The 22,095-nt window shown below is 39.6% G+C and overlaps 1 protein-coding gene across 12 annotated transcripts in view; it reads left to right on the top strand.

Annotated features, from left to right (window-relative positions):
* The window catches only part of GRIP1 (glutamate receptor interacting protein 1), a 723,532-nt gene that overhangs the window by 594,460 nt on the left and 106,977 nt on the right, over window positions 1–22,095 (top strand). For 7 of the 12 annotated variants that reach the window (XM_037987719.2, XM_037987711.2, XM_008003932.3 and 4 more), the window contains 3 exons: window positions 12,539–12,686; window positions 14,897–15,066; window positions 21,537–21,692. In XM_037987719.2, the coding sequence (XP_037843647.2) occupies window positions 12,539–12,686; window positions 14,897–15,066; window positions 21,537–21,692 (474 nt within the window). The remainder of the gene's footprint in view (window positions 1–12,538; window positions 12,687–14,896; window positions 15,067–21,536; window positions 21,693–22,095) is intronic. The other 5 variants (XM_037987743.2, XM_008003935.3, XM_008003936.3 and 2 more) reach the window with 1 other exon arrangement.

Genomic DNA, 22,095 nt, shown 5'->3' with positions numbered 1-22,095 from the left:
AAGTCTTTGCCCATGCCTGTGTCCTGAATAATATTGCCTATGTTTTCTTCTAGGTTTTTTACAATGTTAGGTCTTACATTTAAGTCTTTAATCCATCTTGAGTTAATTTTTGTGTAAGGTGTAAGAAAGGGGTCCAGTTTCAGTTTTCTGTGTATGGCTAGCCAGTTTTCCCAATACTGTTTATTAAATAGGGAATCCTTCCTCCATTGCTTGTTTTTGTCAGGTTTGTTAAAGATCAGATGGTTGTAGATGTGTGGTATTATTTCTGAGGCCTCTGTTCTGTTCCATTGTTCTATATATCTTTTTTGGTACTAGTACCATGCTGTTTTGGTTACTGTAGCCTTGTAGTATAGTTTCAAGTCAGGTAGTGTGATGCCTCCAGCTTTGTTCTTTTTGCTTAGGATTGTCTTGGCTATATGGGCTCTTTTTTTGGTTCCATATGAAATTTAAACTAGTTTTTTTCTTATTCTGTGAAGAAAGTCAATGGTAGCTTGATGAGGATAGCAATGAACCTATAAATAACTTTGGGCAGTATGGCCGTTTTCATGATATTGAATCTTCCTATCCATGAGAATGGAATGTTTTTCCACTTGTTTGTGTACTCTCTTATTTTCTTGAGCAGTGGTTTGTAGTTCTTCTTAAAGAGGTCCTTCACATCCATTGTAAGTTGCATTCCTAGGTATTTTATTCACTTTGTAGCAATTGTGAATGAGAGTTCACTCATGATTTGGTTCTCTATTATTAGTGTATAGGAATGCTTGTGATTTTTGCACATTGATTTTGTATCCTAAGACTTTGCTGAAGTTGCTTATCAGCTTAAAAAGATTTGGGGCTGAGTCGATGGGGTTTTCTAAATATACAATCGTGTCATCTGCAAACAGAGACAATTTGACTTCCTCACTTCCTATTTGAATACCTGTTATTTCTTTCTCTTGCCTGATTGCCCTGGCAAGAACTTCCAATACTATGTTGAATAGGAGTGGTGAGAGAGGGCATCCTTGTCTTGTGCTGGTTTTCAGAGGTAATGCTTCCACTTTTTGTCCATTGAGTATAATATTGACTGTGGGTTTGAAATAAATAGCTCTTATTATTTTGAGATACGTTCCATCAATACCTAGTTTATTGAGAGTTTTTAGCATGAAGGGATGTTGAATTTTTTTGAAGGCCTTTTCTGCATCTTTTGAGATAATCACGTGGTTTTCATCATTGGTGCTGTTTATGTGATGGATTACATTTATTGATTTGCATACATTGAGCCAGACTTGCATTCCAGGGATGAAGCCGACTTGATCATGGTGGATAAGCTTTTTGATGTGCTGCTGTATTCAGTTTGCCAGAATTTTATTGAGGATTTTTGCCTCGATGTTCATCGGGCATATTGGCCTGAAATTTTCTTTTTTTGTTGTGTCTCTGCCAGGTTTTGGTATCAGGATGATGCTAGCCTCATAAAATGAGCTAGGGAGGAGTCCCTCTTTTTCTACTGTTTGGAATAGTTTCAGAAGGAATGGTACCAGCTCCTCTTTGTACCTCTAATAGAATTTTGCTGTGAATCCATCTGGTCCTGGGCTTTTCTGGGTTGGTAGGCTATTAATTATTGCCTTAATTTCAGAACTTGTTATTGGTCTGTTCGGGGACTCGACTTCTTCCTGGTTTAGTCTTGAGAGGATATATATGTTCAGGAATTTATCCATACCTTCTAGATTTTCTAGTTTATTTGTGTAGAGGTATTTATAGTATTCTCTGATGGTATTTTGTATATCTATGGGATCAGTGGTGATATCCCCTTTATCATTTTTTATTGTGTCTATTTGATTCTTCTCTCTTTTCTTCTTTATTAGTCTGGCTAGTGGTCTATCTATTTTGTTAATGTTTTCAAAAAATCAGCTCCTGGATTCATTGATTTTTCAAAGGGTTTTTTGTATCTCTATCTCCTTCAGTTCTGCTCTGATCTTAGTTATTTCTTGTCTTCTGCTAGCTTTTGAATTTGTTTGCTCTTGCTTTTCTAGTTCTTTTAATTGTGATGTTAGGGTGTCAATTTTAGATCTTGCCTGTTTTCTCCTGTGGGCATTTAGTGCTGTAAATCTCCCTCTAAACACTGCTTTAGCTGTGTCCCAGAGATTCTGGTATGTTGTGTCTTTGTTCTTATTGGTTTCAAATAACTTATTTATTTCTGCCTTAATTTCATTATTTATCCACTAGTCATTCAGGAGCAGGTTGTTCAGTTTCCATGTAGTTGTGGTGGTTTCTTAATCCTGAGTTCTAATTTGATTGCACTGTTGTCTGAGAGACTGTTTGTTATGATTTCCATTCTTTTGCATTTATTGAGGAGTGTTTTACTTCCAATTATGTGGTCAATTTTAGAATAAGTGCGATGTGGTGCAGAGAAGAATGTATATTCTGTTGATTTGGGGTGGAGAGTTCTGTAGATTTCTATTAGGTCTACTTGGTCCAGAGCTGAGTTCAAGTCCTGAATATCCTTGTTAATTTTGTGTCTCATTGATCTGTCTAATATTGACAGCGGGGTGTTAAAGTCTCCCACACTTATTGTGTGGGAGTCTAAATCTCTTTGTAGGTCTCTAAGAACTTGCTTTATGAATCTTGTATTGGGTGCATATATATTTAGGATGGTTAGCTCTTCTTGTTATGTTGATCTTTTTACTATTATGTAATGCCCTTCTTGTCTTTTTTGGTCTTTGTTGGTTTAAAGACTGTTTTATCAGAGACTAGGATTGCAACCCCTGCTTTTTTGTTTTCCATTTGCTTGGTAAATCTTCCTTCATCCCTTTATTTTGAGCCTATGTGTGTTTGCACGTGAGATGGGTCTGCTGAATACAGCAAACCAATGAGTCTTGACTCTTTATCCAATTTGCCAGTCTGTGTCTTTTAACTGGGGCATTTAGCCCATTTACATTTAAGGTTAATATTCTTATGTGTGAATTTGATCCTGTCATTATGATGCTAGCTCAATATTTTGTCTGTTAGTTGGTGCATTTTCTTCATAGTGTCAATGGTCTTTACAATTTGGTATGTTTTTGCAGTGACTTGTACTGGATTTTCCTTTCCATATTTAGTGCTTCCTTCAGGAGCTGGCAGTCCTGGTGGTAACAAAAAATCTCTCAGCATTTGCTTGTCTGTAACAGATTTTATTTCTTTTTCGCTTATGAAGTTATTTTGACTGGATATGAAATTCTGGGTTGAAAATTCTTTTCTTTAAGAATACCGAATATTGGCCCCCACTCTCTTCTGGCTTGTAGGGTTTCTGCAGAGAAATCTGCTGTTAGTCTGATGGGCTTCCCTTTGTGGGTAACCCAACCTTTCTCTCTGGCTGCGCTTAACATTTTTTCCTTCATTTCAACCTTGGTGAATCTGACAATTATGTGTCTTGGGGTTGCTCTTCTCGAGGAGTATCTTTATGGTGTTCTCTGTGTTTTCTGAATTTGAATGTTGGCCTGCCTTGCTAGGCTGGGGAAATTCTACTGGATAATACCCTGAAGAGTGTTTTCCAGCTCAGTTCCATTCTCTCTGTCACTTTCAGGTACACCAATCAAATGTAGGTTTGGTCTTTTCACATCGTCCCATATTTCTTGGAGGCTTTGTTCATTCCTTTTTGTTATTTTTCCTCTAATCTTGTCTTCACACTTTATTTCATTAAGTTGGTCTTCAATCTCTGATATCCTTTCTTCTGCTTGATCAATTCGGCTATTGATACTTGTGTATGCTTCTCAAAGTTCTCAAGCTGTTTTTCAGCTGCATCAGGTCATTTATGTTCTTCTCTAAACTGGTTATTCTAGTTAGTAATTCGTCTAACCTTTTTTTAATGTTCTTAGCTTCCTTGCATTTGGGTTAGAACACACTCGTTTAGCTCGGAGGAGTTTGTTATTACCCACCTTCTGAAGCCTACTTCTGTCAATTCATCAAACTCATTCTCCATCCAGTTTTGTTCCCTTGCTGGCGAGGAATTGTGGTCCTTTGGAGGAGAAGAGACATTCTGGTTTTTTGAAATTTTAGCCTTTTTGCACTGGTTTTTCTTTATTTTCGTGGATTTATCTATCTTTGATCTTTGATGTTGGTGACCTTCGGGTGGGGTTTCTTTGTGGACGTCCTTTTGTTGATGTTGATGCTATTCCTTTCTGTTTGTTAGTTTTCATTCTAACAGTCAGGCCCCTCTGCTGCAGTTCTGCTGGAGTTTCCTGGAGGTCCACTCCAGACCCTGTTTGCCTGGATATCACCAGTGGAAGTTGCAGAACAGCAAAGATTGCTGCCTGTTCCTTCCTCTGGAAGCTTCATCCCAGAGGGGCATCCACCAGATGCCAGCTGGAACTCTCCTGTAAGAAGTGTCTGTCAACCCCTGCTGGGAGTTGTCTCCCAGTCAGGAGGCACTGTCCCTTCAAGGAGCCCACTTGAGGAGGCAGTCTGACCCTTAGCAGAGCTCAAGTGCTGTGTTGGGAGATCTGCTGCTCTCTTCAGAGCCAGCAGGCAAGAATGTTTAAGTCTGCTGAAGCTGCACCCATAGCTGCCCCTTCCCCCAGGTGCTCTGTCCTAGGGAGATGGGAGTTTTATCTCTCAGCTCCTGACTGGGGCTGCTGCCTTTCTTTAAGAGATGCCCTGCCCAGAGGGGAGGAATATAGAGAGGAAGTCTGGCCACTGCAGCTCGGCAAAGCTTGAACCCAGTTTGAACTTCCCAGTGGCTTTGTTTAGGCTGTGAGGGGAAAACCACCTACTCAAGCCCCAGTATTGGGGGACGCCCCTCCTCCAACCAAGCTCAAGCATCCCAGGTTTACTCCAGACTGCTATGCTGGCAGTGAGAATTTCAAGCCAGTGGACCTTAGCTTGCTGGGCTCCATGGGGGTGGGGTCTGCTGAGCTCCCTGGCTTCAGCCCCCTTTCCAGGGGAGTGAATGATTCTCTCTCACTGGCATTCCAGGCACCACTGGGGTATGAAAAAAAAACTCCAGCTAGCTCGGTGTCTGCCCAAGTGGCCACCCTGTTTTGTGCTTGAAACCCACGGCCCTGGTGGCCTGGGCACCGGAGAGCATCTCCTTGTCTGCAGGTTGTGAAGACCAAGGGAAAAGCACAGTATCTGGGCCAGTGTGCACCATTCCTCACAGCACAGTCCCTCACAGCTTCCCTTGGCTAGGGAGGGAGTTCCCCAACCCCTTGTGCTTCCCAGGTGAGGCAACGCCCCACCCTGCTTCAACTTGTCCTTCATGGGCTGCACCCACTGTCTAATCAGTCCCAATGAGATGAGCCATGTACCTCAGTTGGAAATGCAGAAATCACCTGCCTTCTGCGTTGATCTTGCTGGGAGCTGCAGACTGGAGCTGTTCCTGTTTGACCATCTTGCCAGCCACCAGATAACTCAATATTTTCATAAGCATTTTGACCATATTATATTAAAGATTTCATTGGGCAGGAAGAGACGAATTGCAAACAGTATGTTAAAAAGAAACAAAGTAACTAGAAACTTAATGAGATTCGACAGAATATATTTCTGTAGTGGAATCCAGGAGTTCAACACTACTCCCCACCTTCTTGGCATGGGATCCCAAGGGGTTACTTGAAGGAAAGAAGGAATAGTCAATGTTCATCTTTGCATCCCCGCTACTTTTCAATGTGCATGGCATATAGTTGGCAGTTAGTAAATATAGTTTTAAAATTCCTGTTGTTGGATGGATGACGTCTTAGAAAGTCCACTTCCCTGGGACTATGAGGTGGACAGCCTTCTATCCTAGCAAGAATATAATTAGGCTTCCCCAGCCTCCTGAGACTACATTAATGCTGCTGCTGATTCATCTGATGCCCAAAGCATATGGATCTGGTCCTAGTCACCTACATAAAATGCCACCATACGAGTGCCTCATCACAGGGGACTTCCTTGAATTGTCTAATATCCAGCTTCTTTTCAAAACCTAAGTGAGAGAAAAGATTGACATCTAACAAAGATCCCAAGACACATTCAGTCTGTTTACCCTGGGATCCACCTTTACATCATGTTGACCAATACATTATCTCGTCCCATTCTAGAGACACCATCATTGATTTGCTTTTTAATCTTATATCTCAACCTTCATCAAGGAACAGCTGTTGGAAACTACCTCTGCATCCTGTTATAAAATGTGTTGAGGGCATAATCCATTATATCATTTAGCACCATCTATATATAAAAGCCCATGAGAGAGATATCTTTAGCGCTCCCTGCTAGAATCATCTTTATTTCCACTACAGGGACTAGTAGACTTCCTCCTTTCCAATAGTGAGAACTGCATAATTGATTATGTTTTCTTTATTATTCAGGTTTCTGGGAAATTGAGTCATTCTTTTTATTGGAGTAAAATGCACATAACATACAATTAATCATTTTAAAGATACAATTCAGTGGCACTTAGTACATTTACAGAGTTGTGCAAATATCCCCTCTGTCTAACTCTAGCACATTTTTATCATCCCAAAAGGAAACCTTATATCCATTAAGCAGTCATTTTTCCCTCCCCAGCGACCCTGGCAACTACTAATTGTACTTCTACTTTCTGTACCTATAGATTTACTTATAGTTCAGTGTCATGCTTGCAGTGCAGTCAAACTCTATTAACCCTTGTGGTATGGCATTTGTAGACTCTTTCTTCCTGGTTGTTTCCTTATATTACTTATTTTGTTTCAAGCAAACAGCCTCAAGATTTTTGTGTAAAGATGAGTAGAGATATACACAAATAAGAATATCCTCCTTTTTACCTCCAGAGCCACTTGCCACCCTTCTTGCTGCTCTGCCATGACCTATATGGTCTACACTATGGGCTCTCAAGCCCTCTGGCTTCCAGTTGAGTTTGGCTAATAGGGAATGATGGCAGTCAATCAGGGGAAGGGAGGACAATGATGAAAAGTATTACTCTCCCGACTTCTTCCTTGTGGGTTCACTGAAATTGGTCCCTTGACTGAAGGTCCCAGCTCATGTCAAGGAGCCCTCATCACTTAGGTCTTTCCGAATCCTGGTTCTACTAGCAATTCTATTCTTTGCCTTTTCAGGCTTAGTAGGGTACGGTCCCTATTATTTCTGGCCCCAGAGTACTGTATCATCCCTCGTAGTTTCCCTATAAGCTTCTCATACCTTTCTAAGTTGTTCCTTTATTAAACTTTTCTCAAGTTATCCTAATTTGAGTGTATCGTGTGTTTCTTGCTGGGACCTGACTTAAACAGCATACTCTACCCCATGGTTCTGTTCAGCTGTCAGTCAACATAATTTGCTCAGAGGCCTCTGCAGATGAGCAGGTCTGGTAGATTCTCCTAGAGCCAAACAATGTCCTCTTCCTCATGTCCACTGCATTCACATAGGGTTCTATTAGGGTGTATAACAGGCAGGTTGACATGGTTTGCAGGTCAGGGCCATAATCCCTGAGGATGTGACATTTGAGCAGAGCAGTTGTTTAAAAAAAAAAAAAAAAAAAAAAAAAAGAAAAAAAAATGAAGGAAGGGATAGGAAGAGGTGGGGCATTCTGGGTAGAGAGAACAACATAAATGAAGGCACTATAGCAGGGATTGACAGCATTTTGAATAACTAAAATAGGAGTTCAGAACTGGAACAGAGAGAAGCAGGGCAAAATGGTGGAAGATAAAACTGGTGAAGGAAGCAGAAGCCAGATCATGCAAGTCCTTGTAGACCATGTTAAGAACCTGTACTCTGTTACCAGAACAGCTGTTTTAAGGTTTTAAGCTTGGGATTAACGTGATGAGATATTCAATTTAAAGGATCACGGTGGATTGGGGAAGGTGAAGGGCATGAGAGGATGTGGGGAAATCAGATGATGGTAACTTGGGCTAAAATGGTGATCATGGAGATGGAAAGAAAGGATGAAATTGAGAGCTATTTAGGGGGTAAAATCAAGAGAAATTTATAAGGATCTGGGAGAAGATGGGACCAGGGATGGCTCCTGAGTTTCCGGTTTGTGTGATGGAGTGCAGCATGAACCCACCACTGGAGAAGGAAACGTGCAGAAGCAGTGGAGTAGGGTGGTTTCACTCTTCAGTTTGGGACATGTGTTGATATTCCTAGGAGATGGCTAAAAATTGTTCTAAGTGACAAATATGAGCTTGGAGGAATGATGTGTGCTGGATTGAAGAGTGACTGAGGTAAATGAAACTGTGGACTACTGAGGTGAGAGAATACAAGACTGAGCTTCTGTTAACTGTTATCAATAAGCCCTGATTGTCTTTCATGAGATAAGTACCCTTTTTTCTTCATCATTTTTTTCTGGTTAGTTAGATTAGGACCTTACTATGATAGAATCTTGCTAGAAAGTTGTAGTTGTGCCCTGGAAACTTCTCAATGTGGAAGCTTCATATTATGTGATGTCTCTTTGAAGGTGGAAGACATCCCTCCAAACTCAGTCTTTAAAGGATGTTATTATTGTCATCCCAATATTTAAAGATCTGAGGATTTTCATCCCACCTTTATAAACATTAGTTATCAAGAATCACTTTTCTATCTAGCAGCTCATCTCTTCTATTGATTTGTAAGATACTGGGATTTAGATTCTAGCTGCTGTATATTTTCATAAAGTTGGTTAACCTGCCTTAACTTTCTCTGGTGAGCTACTTAAATGGCATCGTTATTTCTCTGTAGATTCACAGATTGTCATGACTAGGGAAGTTTTATTCAAATCTCTTCATTTTACAAGTGAAGAAAATGAGGTGTAAGGGAGATGATGGCTCGGGCCACATGCTGAGTTGATGATGTAGCAAGAACCACCCTCCAGCTGGTCCTCAGCTCCAGCCTTGAGTCCCGTATAACACCACATTGCCTCTTCCCTTAACCATGACTTTGAATTAATCTTATCTCAGAACTGTAAAGCTTTCTACTTTAAGTTTTAAAAGAGATTCATTAATTGCATATTTGCATCTCCCAAATGGAAATATTGCCCTTGTTGTTTTTTCAAGCCTTAATGGAGCAAGTTGTACTTGAAGAGAGACGTATTCTAGTTTCCAGTCACAGAAGCTGCTGTAGAAGCTGTGGATGCTCTCTCTCTCTCTCACCCTCTAATTTAACGATGGCAGAGGATCTGGCATCCTTTTCCTAAGCTTCTTAATACTCCTATCATTTCTTTCTACCAGAACAATTTCATGTTAATTCTTCATGATCATTGGAACATTAAAACCACACAAAAATATAAGTTTTAATACTTCGACAAATATACAGGCCAGCAGAAAAAAAAAAAAAAAAAAAAAAAAAAAAAAAAAAAAAAAACTAAAGGGTTTATATTTAAACACCTTTTGAATATCCTGATGACCTCTTTAAAAACTCTCATGTTTAATCATGATTTAGTACTTTTTAGAAAAGTGAATACTTTGTGTGAGTATTGAGTAATGGTTGGTTGTAGTTTTCTAAAATTTACATCTGCAAATACCTACTTTAAATAGCCACTTCTTATAATAACAGTCCAAGACAGATACATTGGCGCAGTCCTCTCAAATGAAAAGGCCTATTGGAATACCAATTCAGTCATTGTATCAAAGACCCAAACTCACAATGCTCACATAAAGATGATAGAAGTTTCTTTCTCAATCTCTTGAGAAATCTGAAGATTTTAGGAACCTAGGCTTCATCTATCTCGTGGCTTGATGCTCTGGTCTGCATGGTTGAAGATGGCTTACCAGTTCTGAGCCCACATTTCACCAGCAAGTGGGAAATGAGGGAGAGGGGGGCACAGCCATTCTTTTTAAGAGCACATCCTGAAACATGTCACATCTCACTTCCCATTGGCTGGAACCTGGTCCTATGGCTACACCTTGCTGCAAGGGAGGCTGGGAAATGTGGTTCTTAACTGAGCAGCCATTTGCTCAGCTAAAACTTAGAAACCCTATTACTGACAAAAGAAGGGAAGATGAGATATCAGGGAACACCTAGCAGTTTCTATCATTTCTAAAAGAGATTAAGTAGTAAGTAATCTAGAAACTTTATCATTTTCACCTATTAAGCAAAATAAATTTATCCTTAGACATGATAAAACCATGAGGAAGAACATAAGTGATTGTCACCCTACAAACATACCTATTAAAATCCAACAAGACCATGGAGAGTGGATTTAAGAAATCAAAATTAGTCATTCTAAAGTTCTAGAAAGGTAATGTGAGAAAAGGACCTGGTAGGCCAGAGCTCATGTGGGGTTTGGCTGAGCAGAAAAAGGTTGCTTTGCAGCGTGCTTAAGGAACAGAAGGATGAAGGCCAACTGCTGGGGGTGGAGCCAGAGGCATCACATTGTGTGCACTGGGCTCAGCCACAGATCTTTTTTAAAATTGAGAGGTGGGCAAATTAACCACCTTAGTGACAGAAGGACAACTAAAACAGAGACTGCAGGGACTGACAAGGATTCTTTACTAGGGTCTCTTGACTGAGACGCATGAGGTACAAACTACCATTGCACATAGGCATGGGGCCCACTCACTGAAAACTCCCAGGTGAGAGTAAGGCAGGACACACAATGACCAGGTGAGACTCTAGAGAGAAACAAAGCAGCAAATGAGGGAGAAGGAGAGAGAGAAGCCAGAACATTGTCATTGGCCCTAGTCTGATGTCAGGAGATCAGGGGAATTAATACAGCAAGGTGAGTGAGAGCAGAGAGTAGCATCCACCATAGTTAGGTTCATGGGCAAATCAACCGTAGGATCTGCGGTAGTTGTAATACCCCAGAGCCAAAAACTCTTCTTAGTAGATTAAGACTGTTGGCTTCTTGCAGATATTATTAATGAAACTGTGCTTGCTCTGGAATTGACAGGAAGAGATACAGGCCCTAATGATCTCGTAACCTTTTTAAGGACTAACATTTCAATCTCCAGTCAGTTAGGAAACGTGGTGTTAATACATACAAGAATCCTTAGCACTGGATATGCATGTTGTTGACCTGGATATTGTCATCTTTACTTTAAGAAATAATTTATCTCAAACTGAAGATGGCTCTCTCCCATGGACCTTTCAGCTTCATGACTCAATGCATATTACCTGAGCTTCAGCAATCGGAATACAGATTTCCTATTTCACTATATCTGAGTGGGGCCTTGATGATAAAGATGTTCTTGCAGAAAGGCAAAATTGTATTAATGGAGTGTCAAATATCAGAACAGTCAAAAATTAGAAAAAGATTACAGACCCAATATGCAGTCTTGAAAAATGAGATGACTCAAAGGCTTGAGGTCATAATATAGCAATAATGAAAATATCCTATGTGTGTAACAAAGTGCTTTGTTCATTGGTTTGGTTTTACTAAACATTGTGGAAAAGATATCATTTTATAGGTAAGCAAGCAGGCTTAGAAAGTTTTAGTATTAATTGTCAATTTTGTCAAAATACAATAAAAAGATAGTTTTAGTAACTGGTCTTGTCTTAGATACCATGACACAAATATTGTGAAAATGGGAATTGAATCCAGATGTTTTAATTCCATGTCCCAGACTCCTTCCCTTGTGTCATGTGGCTCTTCTGAGCTTTAAGCAACATCATGAACTTTCTCATTTGTTCATGCATTCATTCTACAACTATTAGTGGCATACCTCCGATGTGCTAATCATTTTACCAGGCACTGAGAATGCTGTGATTGACAAGACATAGTGTCTGCCTTCAAGCATGCTTATAATCTGGCAAGGAACACAGGCACATCATCCATACTGGCCACTATGAACCAGTGAAATGTATGCTACAACAGCAGGAATAGAGCAGGCTGTGGAAGCACATGTGAAAGGCATCTTACCAAATTACAACTTAGGCTTCCCAAGGAATTGATGTTGGCATTGAGTCCACAAATGTTAGAAGGAGTTGAAGGAACAAAGAGTGTTCCAAGTCAAAAATAAAGTGTATATGAAGTTATGCTTGAGAGGGAGGTGATCCTAAGTGAGTTCCAGAGGAGGGAAAGACCCAAAAGCTTTACAAATTCAACTTAGTGGACCATTCCTACTACTTGGCTAAAGACGTCATCCATCCATCCATTCTTCCAATTATCTATCTACCCATCCATTCATCCTTCAATCCATCTTGTCATTCTTTTATTTATCCACCCACTCATCTTTCTTTCCTTTCTCCCTCCTTTCCTCCCTCCCTTTCTTTCTTCTTTCCTTCCTTTCTTTTTTATATCCATCCTTTCATCCATTCATTCATCCATCCATCTATTTATTCCTGGTAGGTGCTAAGATATTGATTGAATTAAGTAATTAATTTTAAAAACCTTTACTGAAAGACCTAGTATATGCTAGGCATTGTGCCAAGCACTGTGGAGGGGATAAAGATACAAGAGAGATTATCCCAAGTGACATGAAGCTTAAAATCTCATTGAAGAGATGAACATTACACATACATTAATACAATGCAAGCTGAATGGAACAGGTGTGTTAAGAGGTGCCCTATGAATTTATCATTGGCTGTGGGGATATTATATGGAGGGAAATCTAAGTATCAGTGATAAACAGGCTAACATCAAACTGAATATTCTTCATCTTTTTCTTTTATGTCTTTGCTTATTTGTTTTATTTTGTTTTGTTTTCTGAAATTTGTTCTTTGACAGATTCTGTGGCAACAGCATCCGGGCCACTACTAGTCGAAGTTGCCAAAACTCCTGGTGCCAGCCTTGGGGTTGCCCTAACTACCTCGATGTGCTGTAACAAACAAGTCATTGTCATAGACAAAATCAAATCTGCAAGTATTGCAGACAGGTAAGTATTGTAGAAAGTGCCTACTTTTCCACCAGGCGTGGTGGCTCATGCCTGTAATCCCAACACTTTGGGAGGCTGAGGCGGGCGGATCACCTGAGGTCAGGAGTTCGAGACCAGCTTGGCCAACAAAGTGAAACCCCATCTACTGAAAATACAAGAAATTAGCCAGTCGTGGTGGCAGACATCTGTAATCCCAGCTGCTCAGGAGACTGAGGCACGAGAATCACTTAAACTCAAGAGGCAGAGGTTGCAGTGAGCTGAACCATTGCACTCCAGCCTGGGCAACAAGAGCAAAACTCCATCTCAAAAACAAACAAACAAAAAAAAAGTGCCTCCTTTTCAAAAGTGCATGTGTGCAATTTTAAGTATATATAAACACATATGTACACACACTTGTGATACACATATACACATGCATAGACACATACACATACACAAACACACACACAGTTCTCTTGCCAGTTTATACAGGTTTCACACAGAGAAGCAAGTTACTGTTGTAGGGCTTAAAAATTCACCTATGTGTCAGCCACCCCATAATGTCACTTCACCTCATCCAGATGTTTGGTGGTTTGCTGTGGCCTTTAGTTACCAAAAAAAAAAAAAAAACCAAGCAACTAAGCAAGTTTTCTTGCTGTGTCCTAGGGCACTAGCCTGTTCTTGATGTAGGGTAACTGAGTAGATCTTTATGAAACCTCGTGCAGAGCAGTGATGGGTTTTCCTGAATTGTTGACAATTAAATCCTGCTACCATAAAATCTGATTTCTTTGTTTCTTAAATAAATAAAACAATACTTTTTAAAAGTTTTTTTTTTACAATACTTGAAAAAAGTCCTATACTCTCATAGCATGTGAATCTTAGGATTTTACAACCTTCGAGGGTCTCTTAAAATATTCGCTTCAATGCCACAATAAAAATGAAACTTCGTGTTTCTAATTAATGTTTTATACTTGCAAGGTAAAAGGGGAAGGAAAAAAAGACTACCTTTCCATCTAATAAATTATTTTACTGGTAAGAAAAATAATTTCTTGTAAGAAAAACCTCATCTCCCATAGCTAAAACACTCCAAGTGCAAAAAATGTGGAATTACGTTTTTAGTTGGAAGAGATGACTTGAAATGCTTTTGTCTTGAGAAATAGACTATTCACACTGGGAATTTATAGATATACTGCACCTGAATGACCAGTCTCCCCTGTATGTTTCCAGTCCTCTTCTCCATGTGCCCCTCAACCTGCCTGGAAAACCTCCAGCCATGGTGCAGTGAACTGCAGCAACCCCCAGTAGTGTGGTCAGTCTATAGCTCCACTGTGGTCTTACCGGACACTCAGTCCTTATCAGTGACAGCCATTGATCCAGGGGTGTTCTCCTGTTCAGTGGCGCAGGGTGCTTTAATTTTCTCCCTCTGTTTTTTCGCATTCCACAGGGGGTAACCAGTTTAAGGAGCTGTTCACTTGACTGGTATGTGGAGATGCTGATGACTGGGCCAACTTTTCTCAACTCATCCAGTAGCCAGCTCTTGAGCTCAGCAAGATGTAGCAGCCAGCCCCTTCCCTGCCCCCATCTTTCCCCTTGACTCACCATGCAGGCCTGGTTTTATTACTCACTTGACTCCTGCATAATTTCTACCATTATCAAGAGCTTTTACGCTAATACATGTTCAACTCCAGAATAATGTAATAATAAAGAACTGGTGATCTTGGAGCTTGTGTGAGGATTCCAAGGAAGTATTACTGAAATCTCCCCAAGTTATTCTTCTTCACACATAAAATAGACCCTATTCCAATTCTGAGAGTCATGTTTGAGATTCCGAAGATTTACCAACTTATGTTTACAGATAGAAATACCTAGAACAAACAAACACAGACAAAAGTCCAGGGGAAACATTTTCCTGTTTTTCCCTTTCCTCTTGCTCACTTTCCCTCAACTTTCCACACAAGCACTCCAAAACAAGATTTTTTTTTTTTTAGAGAAGGACAAGAGAAAACATTTCCTTGAATTTTTCTGTATTTTCCACAAGGTTTTACCTCCTTATTCATATTCAAGGTACTTAAAATTTGACAGATGGTGTTTCCTATAACACTCAAACTTTTCTTTCTTTTTTTTTTTTTAAGTAATTGAAAACTGTGTGAAAGTTTAACTATGAGACACATGAAAGTCAGATTCCAAAGAGGTAGGCACCACCTCTTACCGAGTATTTCTCCTTTCCGTAGATGTGGCGCATTGCACGTGGGAGATCACATCCTCTCCATCGACGGAACCAGCATGGAGTACTGTACACTTGCAGAAGCAACCCAGTTCCTGGCCAACACCACTGACCAGGTCAAGCTTGAGATCCTTCCCCATCATCAGACACGGCTGGCCCTAAAGGGGCCCGACCATGGTGAGATATCTACCTGGATCAAGCTCTTTCTCTGGCCCTCACAGTGTTGCTCCCTCTAGCAGAGTTAGACTGGGTTCAAGCCATTCTCCTACCTCAGCCTTCCGAGTAGCTGGGATTATAGGCATCCACCACCATGCCCAGCTAATGTTTGTATTTTCAGTAGAGACAGGGTTTCACCATGTTGATCAGACTCATCATTTCTTTTCAAAACAAGGTTGTGTTTGTTTACTCAAATTCATCTTCCAAAGTCTTTTTTCCAAGCCACACATAATTTACTTGAAACCATAACATCAAGGAAAAAATTTTCAGGCTAGTGCTATTTAGTATTTTTTTCTTTACAAAGTCTTTGGTGCAAATTGAATGTGCAGAGAAGGCAAATAATTTGACTTCCTGGTATTCATTTTGAATTTCCAGTCTAGATGAAGGCCAATGAAGGCAAATAGTAAAACTCTCACTTAAAAATAAATAAGCAAAGTGGATTTTGATGGCAGAACCCTCAAATATTTGGCAGGAATCAGAGGGAACCAGTTATGTGAAGCATTAGTTTTCAATATATTCTGTCTTTTGCCAGTGTAGTTTTTTTCTTAGGATAGAGAACAACCTGCGTGACCAAAAATCTTGTCTGGGAGAATCAGAATATTTGACTCCATTTATTCAATAAAAAGTGTCAGCTGAAGGTATCTGCATTTTCACTCCCTTGAAATTCACAGATACATTTGCCGGGTGTTTACACCATCTACCTAGGCACCTTTAGGCAAAACCTGGTATGAGAAAGGGGTCTTTGAGCCCCAAATCAAATGAAGTCAAGTTCTCCAGTAGGATCTTTGTTCCTACTCCTTCTCCTGCCCTATTCCTTAAACCAAACAGCATTCCTTTGTACTCCTTGAAATTAGAGGCCTCACTAGTATTTTCAGGGTGGCCTGAAGGAGGATAATGCATTTCTGTATATTTAGACACAGTGCAGTTTTCTCTGAAATTGAAATTTTGCTTATGAGGGAGTCATTTGTATTGTGTCTCTCACCTTCTAAAACGCACTGTACTTCTCCACAGTCTGGGGCAGGGGGAAAGAGGGACCAGATAATTTTCATACTAAATCAGTCAGCTGGATGCAACCTTTTTAATTAAATGGAGCTTAGACAGCCCTGAAGCTAATGAAAATCTCTAGTACAACATTACCCTTATCAGATTTTAATTTTACACATTGGAGTAGAGAAATGATGCAGCATAGGCAGGTTATGAAAAGAAAATCAGCATCACAGTATTGGAATAGAAATGCAAACAGCTGTAGGAAGGTGCTGTTCACAAGGATGCACACCATTCCTATCAGGAGGCCCCGTGGGCCCTTCCTGCACTCTGGCAGAGAGGAGAGATTTCTGAAGCTGTTTAAGTTTCTTTAAATTAACTGGCAGTCGTCACTGGATTTGGAGCACAGTAGCCATAAGAATGAACACTATAGTGCTCTCAGCATGGGGTTTTGCTTGCTAAATTCTGGTATCAGCGAATCGGAAATGCATACCACACCCTTTTAAAATGTTAGCGTCTTTAGCAACCTCTTTTATTTTTCTTTAGTTGGCCCTATGTATAATTCATAAATAATTCAAATGTTTTCAACTCACGGAATATTAAACTTTTTAACCTGCCAAGGCAACTTAAGATTAATTTATGTACTAAAATATATGTACTAAGAATGAATTTTTTGCCTTTATTGTGGAAAACCTGATGTTGTTTGTGTTGCAGGGATAGGAAGCTGATAGGAAGTTTGAGTAATTCCAGCTTCCACTTCTGACTCCATCATCTACATTTACCGAAAGTTGTTCACTGTCTTTCTTATCAAGCAGGCATTTCCTCTGTATTGCACATTAAAATCAGACTTGCATTTCCAAGAGGAAATACGTTTTGGCTCCAAAACATAATTAAATCATAGTAAAGAAGAAAAACAAACACAAAATTATTATTATGTTTACAATTCTCAAACTAACATTTTTGACTAATGGAGTTTTACATAGTTTTACCCTTTCTCTACAAGAAAGTTCTGATTGTTTTTTCAAGATCTCTGATGCCTGAACAGTGTGTCTCTCAACACACTTCCCAAATTTCCAGATTTTGTTAGCAGCAAGGCATACACCAAAGAGTTTTCAGGGCAATGTAGAAATGAGTATCTCAACTTGGAATAAGAGATTAGCTATGCCTTTCACTGATAAATAGCAGCATTAAAGAAGCTGACAAAAATGAGTTTTCAGTGACATTAGAAATTGTTCACACTGAGGGTTTTCAGGAGACATAATTGGATTGAAGGAAACTGACATTTTGGAAAGGAAAATGTGACCAGAGTCACTAGACTTAACACATTCAGTACCAGGAGGACCTTCCATTTGAGAGCTCTAGGGCTACCACTGGAACCGCTGTGGTCTCTTCTCTCGAACATCCTGAACAGAGCAAGAGGCTGCAATTAGAAAAGAAAGAAAAGTAACTTCTGTGGTCATATATCTCTTGAGACTACAGTAGTGATGTCACCATGAAATGATACACAAACCGTAATATTTTAAATGTGTTATTTTCTTATCTATAACGAGGGATTTAGACATACCCATAGGAAGAGGTGGTATGTCTAGTGGCTGAAGTGGGGACTTTAGGATCACATGTCCAGAGCTTCACCTCTGACTCCACCACGTGGGACCTTAAGCAAGTTACCCAACTTTTCTATACCTCAGTTGCCTCGTCTGTAAAATGGGGGTCATAATAATACCTGCCTCAAAGGAATATTCTGAACATTATCTGAGCTAATCAATCAAAAAACACCTAGCACAGTGCCTAGTATATAATAAGTACTCAGTGAAAGTAGGCTATGGTTATCGGCAGTATTAAATGAGAGAATGTCTATAAGTGCTTTTTGCAAGATGATAGGACATGCCAAAAATGTAACATCTTATTATTAAATTCTGGAAATACTTGCCTATCAAGTATACCACTGTAAAACAGAAAACATTTGGAGTGTACATTCAAATAGGCAGCAGCTGTCTTCTCTGGCCTACGTTATTTATTCAACACATTTTGCATTGATCATCCATAGCATATAGTTTTGTGCATTATCTTAGTTTTGTCTCTTAATTATTTTATACGTGTGAAGATGTAATCCCCAGTAATAATTCAAGATCAAGGTAAAGGGTATGACCTTTAACCTGCCTGCAGCAATTGGCACAGTCTGGGGAAGCAATAGGTGGTAAATAATATCTTCCTTATTGACTTATTAATTGTGCTCGACAGTCCTAACAAATGCCCAGTAATTTTCAAAGCTCTCAGTGAAAAAGTGGGTCAAAAGGTGGGTGTAGAATCCCAAAGTGTATTCACCGTACCCTGGCTTCATTTGAAACAGATGGTACTTTGTGAAAAGTACGCTAAAGTGTCTGTGGTTGTAAATTGGCCAGACCCAGTAATAACTGCGTCTTGCTAAAATGTCTTCCTGTACACCCAAAGTAGAATAGGATGGTGAGAGAGAATCCGTTAGGGACATCCTGTGCGATAAATACTCTTTTATCTCAACGAAAATGCTGCTGCAGTGTTCACATGGACACTCTGGCTGATATTCCCGTTCATTTATGCATTTGTTCATTCATTCATATATTAATCATTATATACTAGGCACTGTTCTAGTTGCTAGAATATATTTAGTGAGCAAGACAGGCAAAGTATATCCCTACTCTTATAGAATTCACATTCTAGTATAGACAGACAAACATTAAAAATATATTAAATAAATAAAGCTGTTTGAGACAGCAATAAGTGCCATGAAGAATGTAAAACAATAATGAGATAGCACGGGGAGGGCAGCTCCTTCAGCCAGGGAGATCAGCAACAACTTCTCCAAGGAGGTGGCACCTCGGGTGAGACTTGAATGATGAGAAGGAGACAGTCATACAAACAACTGGGGAAAGAATAGCAAGTGCGAAGGCCTTGAGGCAGGAAGGAACCTGACTTGTTCTAAGAGTAGATATAAGATCAGTATGGCTAAAATATACAAATGTTGAGGAGAATCATATGGATGAAATTGGCGAGATAGGCAGGGGCTGCATTTGATTCTCTTTATAATAGTTAGCTATTCAGGCTGGGCGTGGTGGCTCACGCCTGTAATCCCAGCACTTTGAGAGGCCAAGGCGGGCAGATCACCAGAGGTCAGGAGTTCGAGACCAACCTGGCTAACATGGCAAAAACCCATCTCTACTAAAAATACAAAAATTAGCTGGGCATGGTGGTGGGTACCTATAATCCCAGCTACTGGGGAGGGTGAGATGGGACAATCGCTTGAATCTGAGAGGCAGAGTTTGCAGTGAGCTGAGATTGCACCGTTGCATTCCAGCCTGGGCGTCAAGAGTGATATTCTGTCTCAAAAAAAAAAAAAAAAAAAAAAAAAAAAGTAAGCTATTCAAACAGGAGTAGCATGATCTGACTTACGTATTTAGAAGGCCACCCTAACTGTGTTGTGGAAGGTGGGTATGCAGGAGATGAGTTGGGGAGCCACGTCTGAAGGTGTTACAGTGGTCTAGATGAAGGAGGTGGCAGCTTGAATTAGGAAAGTGGAGAGACGGGGGAATCCAAACCACAAACAAAGCAGTTGAGTAGAAGGAGCAGGCCAGGTGGTTTAGGGCAACAAAATTATAGTGGCTATGAAAGTTTCTGCTGCAGATTTCTGAGAAATTCTCTAAACTTAAGTGTCCAGCGAGTGAAATTTGTTGAGTGAAAGATAAATTTATTTCCTTTAAAAGATACTTTATTGTTAGCACATAGATGGAAAAGTAGACAAATCAATATACTCTGAATTCATTTGTTTTTCTTCTGTGTACCAGCACCATGCTAAGCACCGTATTTGCCTAATTCTCAGTATCCCTGTGAGGTAGACGATTTCATGATCTCCATTTGACGTTTGAGGAGATCCAGGTTTAGAGTGGCTGAGTAGCTGGCCAATGTCATACAGAGAGGAAGGGCTGGAAGCAGAGCTGAAACCCAGGTCTGCTTCACCCCGCAGTGATCTGTCCATGCTAGTGCTTCTTTTTATGTACTGTTTCATTCTAGAAAGGATGTGAATTGACCAATTCAGCTGGCATCACAGTTGATGTAACTTAAGTTCTTTTCTAAATGACCCTCTTTTCAATGCATAGAGTATTTCACCTCTCTACATATTCACATGTAAGACACCTAACACCAGAATCATGAAAGTAGAAGGAGATACAAATTCATATGTTAAGCCAGGCCTGGTGGCTCATGCCTGTAATCCCAACAACTCAGGGCTGAGGCAGGAGGATCACTTGAGACCAGCTTGGGCAACATAGGCAGACCCCCATTTCTACACAAATAAAATAATAATAAATTAGCTGGGCATGGTGGCATGGGCCTGTAGTGCCAGCTACTCAGGAGGCTGAGGCGGGAGGATTGCCTGAACCCAGGAGTTCAAGATTACAGTGGGCTATGATCACACCACTGCCCTCCAGCCTGGGTGACACAGGAAGACCCCATCTCTAGAAAACTAAAATAAGTTCATATGTTATTTTGAGTTCTTTAAGATTATTAAATGAAAAACTTCATATCAGACATAAAAACAAACATTATATTGCTTATATTTCAGAACACTGGGTGGAATATCAAATCTTAACATTGAAACTGGAATGGAAACATGATAAAGATTTTCTAAAACATAAAAGGGATGCCAATTTGAAATTTTAATAAAGTTTATTTAAAACTTATTTAATAAAGTTTGAAATAAACTTTATTAAAATTTTATGGCATCAAGGAAATATAAAAACGTGAAATATTTTAATAATTATTTCTAATATAAATATGCTTTTTCAAAAAATCATAAAATATAGAGACTTTCATCTTCTCCTTATTAGATGGGATGCAGATAAGATTCTGATACTGATAGATGATTAGAGTGGTTTATTGTTGAGGAAAATGAAGTCCAAGTGATGGATTGTAGTGTGATTAAAATGTCAGAGCAGTAAATTCTGATGTGTGACTAGTAAACCACTTGAATCATGCACTGATGTGATTTATTGCTCCTTGTTTTCTTTTTCTCAAAACAAGTGCTACTAACTGATCAAGATTTGCAAATCTTTAATTACTAATTGTGTGCTATAGATCTTTGAGGGGCTGACTTTTAAGTTAAAAAAAAATGTTTTTAATCTCTGCTGCAGAGCAGATTAGAAAATTGATTCAGTAGTCATCTTAAAAGAAGAAAAAATGAGCTGAGGAAAGATATGCATTATTCTTGGGAAGACGAAAAGTTTACATCCTTTATGTTAATCATCTATTTTGCTGACCACTGAGAAAAGGGCAAAGCCAAATAGATTTGTTTTTATTTGCAAGCAGCTTTGTTTTTTGTTGTACTTTTAATTTGAGCAATTCAGTTATTTTCCCTTTTTTGGTTCTTTGTTTTTGTTTGTTTGTTTTTGTTTCTCATCATCACTTCATATGGGCAGTGAAAATTCAGAGGAGCGACAGGCAACTTACCTGGGATTCCTGGGCCAGCAACCACAGCAGCCTCCACACCAACCATCACTATAACACGCACCACCCTGACCATTGCAGAGTACCAGCCCTGACACTCCCGAAAGCACCTCCTCCAAACAGCCCTCGTAATGTTCCCTGCTTTTTCCTCCTGGTCTTTTATTTCAATTATATTTTTCTCACTCTTTCCTTTTGGCTTCATGGGTGTTGTTTTTTTCTGTTTCTTATAGCAGCAATGTATCATTTCTGACATCTCCTAGGTTTTTTTCTTTTCCATCAGAAAGCATTTGTTGTTAGGAAAGGATGTAAATGTTCAGGACGCTTTATATGTGGCTGAGGAAGCAACAATTCAGAATATTATACAGAGACAATGTTCTCAGGTCTTCTTTGTGTATGTGGAATCACTTATGAAATTCATATCAGAAAATATCTATGAATATGAGATTATGTATTTGATGCATTGAGTTGTTCACAAAGTTGTTCTTTCGTTTAAAGCAATTCTCATAGAGTCTCTTTGTGTTTCCATGAGCT

Source organism: Chlorocebus sabaeus, chromosome 11 (assembly GCF_047675955.1).
Source record: "Chlorocebus sabaeus isolate Y175 chromosome 11, mChlSab1.0.hap1, whole genome shotgun sequence".
NCBI lineage: Eukaryota > Metazoa > Chordata > Mammalia > Primates > Cercopithecidae > Chlorocebus > Chlorocebus sabaeus.
Note: the sequence above shows the minus strand (reverse complement) of the source record. Positions and strands in the feature narration are given on the sequence as shown.